Source organism: Emiliania huxleyi (genome assembly GCF_000372725.1).
Source record: "Emiliania huxleyi CCMP1516 unplaced genomic scaffold EMIHUscaffold_8125, whole genome shotgun sequence".
In the NCBI taxonomy this organism is placed as follows: Eukaryota; Haptophyta; order Isochrysidales; family Noelaerhabdaceae; genus Emiliania; species Emiliania huxleyi.
The window spans coordinates 1-1,284 of record NW_005195921.1 but is presented as its reverse complement, the minus strand read 5'-3'; the positions used below and the strand labels follow the sequence as shown (position 1 = coordinate 1,284).

General features: G+C 71.2%; 1 protein-coding gene across 1 annotated transcript; it reads left to right on the top strand.

Moving 5' to 3' along the window:
- Positions 1–58: 58 nt before the first annotated feature.
- Positions 59–536, top strand: EMIHUDRAFT_374500 (hypothetical protein; the record flags this gene model as incomplete). Its single annotated transcript, XM_005759091.1, is given in 2 exon segments — positions 59–491; positions 505–536. Coding segments are annotated over 2 exon segments (226 nt in total), but the record flags the coding sequence as incomplete, so codon positions are not given.
- Positions 537–1,284: the final 748 nt, after the last annotated feature.

Below are 1,284 nucleotides of genomic sequence, written 5' to 3'. Positions count from 1 at the left end.
ATGCGACGATATAACCGTCCCCCGTTTTGGCTCGCCCCTCGGGGGCTTCATTCAAGCGTGCTGTGTGAGTGTTGAGGTGATACGAGCGCGCGTGGGCGCGGCGCGAGTGCCGTTTTGGGGGTCTCTTTTATACCAGTGATGAAATATAAACCGACTTTACCACGCGCGCGCACGCGCGCGCCGCGCTCCTCGACTCTCTCGCACCCGCCCCGAGCCACGCCCCGGTCACGAGATAGGCGGCTGCGACCCTGAGAGTGCGCAGCGGTGCCGCTGGCGTGCTCACCACACCCACCCATCATGCCTGCATCATTCCTGCACGCACTGCCCGGTCTGGCCGGGGCGTGGGGCGAGATCTGGCATGGCGGCGCGCTTGAATTGAGCACCTTTGATCGTCTCGCGGCGACTGCTCGCAGGCCGGGCGGCCAGAAACTGTGCCGCTCAGCCATCCGCCGAAGCGAGCGCGCCGGCGGGGGTCCGCCGCCGGCGCGCTCGGCTCAGTGTCTTCAAGCCCGCCGCCGGTGGGGAGCTCCGCATGCCGCACGCCTGCTTTTCGCTGCGCATGCTCGAGCCCCCGGCGAGGGCTTGTGCTGTGAATAGCAGGCGTGGTCTCTACTCGCCAGGTCGCGCACAGGCCAGTGTGCTCCTCGCTCGCTCCCCGCTCGCCTCGGTGACCTGTCGCCCACCAGCGCGCGGCGACCGCGCGCACACCACCAGCGCGCGGCGACCGCGCACACCGCGCCCGCCGGCTCTCCGCCCTCCTCACCACCCGTCGGCGCTGTCCGCAGGCATGTGAGGCGGAACGGCGACCGCACAGCGCGCGCGGGTGTGGAGAACGTGATCAACCGCCGGGCTTCGGCCCCTCGCCGGCGCAGCGCCGGCGAGGTCCTGGGTCATCCCCGGGCGGCGGTCCGGGCGGCAGCAGATCTCTGCGCCGCCCGCATCCTGTTCGTGATCAGGGCGTGCGCAGTTTGAAATTGCAAGGTCCGAGCGCGCCCGCGCCCGCGCCCGCCGCGCCCCGCACGCAGCCACATCCTGCGTTCTGCGGCGGCAGCGGCCTTATCTCTCTCTCTCCCTGCTCTCCCAAGCCGTGCGCACCGTCGCCGCGCGCGCGCGCCGCCGCGAGCTGCCGGGCTGACGCTCGTCCCCGTGCCCCTGTTGCGCAGGCAACACCCGCGCTCGTGCGGACCGGACGACCAGCTTCCTGCTCGCGCCGCCCTCGCTGTGGCCCGGCGTCTCCGCCGGCGGCTGGTGCGTCAAGGTGATGAAGAGCACCACCAAGCCTGA